The sequence below is a fragment of the Austrofundulus limnaeus genome, unplaced genomic scaffold, assembly GCF_001266775.1.
Source record: "Austrofundulus limnaeus strain Quisiro unplaced genomic scaffold, Austrofundulus_limnaeus-1.0 Scaffold4, whole genome shotgun sequence".
NCBI classification, from domain to species: Eukaryota; Metazoa; Chordata; class Actinopteri; order Cyprinodontiformes; family Rivulidae; genus Austrofundulus; species Austrofundulus limnaeus.
The window spans coordinates 1,694,562-1,695,959 of record NW_013952406.1 but is presented as its reverse complement, the minus strand read 5'-3'; the positions used below and the strand labels follow the sequence as shown (position 1 = coordinate 1,695,959).

Sequence of the window (1,398 nt, the reverse complement as noted above, 5' to 3'; positions counted from 1 at the left end):
ATAGATAAATGCTCTACTATAGATAATAGATAAATGCTCTACTATAGATAAAGGCTCTACTATAGATAAATACTCTACTATAGATAAATGCTCTACTATAGATAATAGATAAATGCTCTACTATAGATAAAGGCTCTACTATAGATAAATGCTCTACTATAGATAAATGCTCTACTATAGATAAATGCTCTACTATAGATAAATGCTCTACTATAGATAAATGCTCTACTATAGATAAAGGCTCTACTATAGATAAAGGCTCTACTATAGACAAAGGCTCTACTATAGATAAAGGCTCTACTATAGACAAAGGCTCTACTATAGATAAAGGCTCTACTATAGATAAAGGCTCTACTGTAGATAAAGGCTCTACTATAGATAAAGGCTCTACTATAGTAAATATCAGTCTCAGCTGCTCCTAAACCAAAGAGTTGTAAAAGAGGCTGAATTATGATCATTGTTATGGTTTTGAATGTTGGCTGTGGCCAACATTTTCAACTGGGTTGTTAATCAGTTGAAGGTACATCCACTTTTCAGTAAGGAATTTCAGGGAGTCATGGGATATTTTGCTAACAGACTTTCCTTTCAGCAGCAGATACTCTGTCACAGAGATCTTTAGTTTTTATCTGACAGAAATAGTCAAATTCTGAAACAAGTTTTGCGATGCAGCTGAGTTTGTAACATGTTTTAAACTATAATATATTTCAGTGAAACGCCTACACGTCACTGTTTAGTTGAGAGGAACAGAGGCGAGGGAGGAGACGATGATGTTCKGTTAATAAAATGGAAGAAGGAAGGTGACCGTGCGGCTGGATGTTTTGTCGTTTTCAGCAGGAATGCCGGCTGGAGACTACGCGGAGCTGGGGGGGAGCCTCCCTGCGCTCGCCTCCCTGAACGCCTCCTACTCCACCTCCCTGTCCCTCCCTTCTCCCTACCTGCTGGTGCCGCCCGCGGAGCGCAGAGCCATCTCCGACGTGCGCCGCACCTTCTGCCTGTTCGTCACGTTCGACCTCCTCTTCATCAGCCTTCTCTGGATCATCGAGATGAACGTGAGTTGAGCGGCGCGGAGGCGRCGTCGACGACTCGGCGACTTGTTTTGACTCTGCTCTTCTGTCCTCCAGATCAACGGGACGCTCTGGGAGAACTTAGAGGATCAGGTTGTCAGATATAACTTCAGGTCTTCTTTCTTTGACATCGTAGTAAGTGATTGTCTTCTTCTTGGTTAGTTCTTAGATTAATCCTTCTCAAATATTTACAACCTTCAGAACGTTAGTTAGTTAGTTAGTWAGTTTATTCATCTTTAAAAAAACAACATAAATTCAACAAACAACAAAAACACAAATGAAATGAAAGGTAGCAGAAGAAGAAAATATCTTATTATATCTGCCCCCATTTTCA

At 40.6% G+C, this 1,398-nt stretch overlaps 1 protein-coding gene across 1 annotated transcript in view; it reads left to right on the top strand.

Moving 5' to 3' along the window:
* Positions 1 to 775: 775 nt before the first annotated feature.
* Positions 776 to 1,398, top strand: part of stard3 (StAR related lipid transfer domain containing 3) — a 7,605-nt gene continuing 6,982 nt past the window's right edge. Inside the window, exons 1-2 of the mRNA XM_014022816.1 lie at positions 776 to 1,049; positions 1,122 to 1,199. Of these exons, the coding sequence (XP_013878270.1) occupies positions 837 to 1,049; positions 1,122 to 1,199 (291 nt within the window). The 5' untranslated portion in view covers positions 776 to 836. The remainder of the gene's footprint in view (positions 1,050 to 1,121; positions 1,200 to 1,398) is intronic.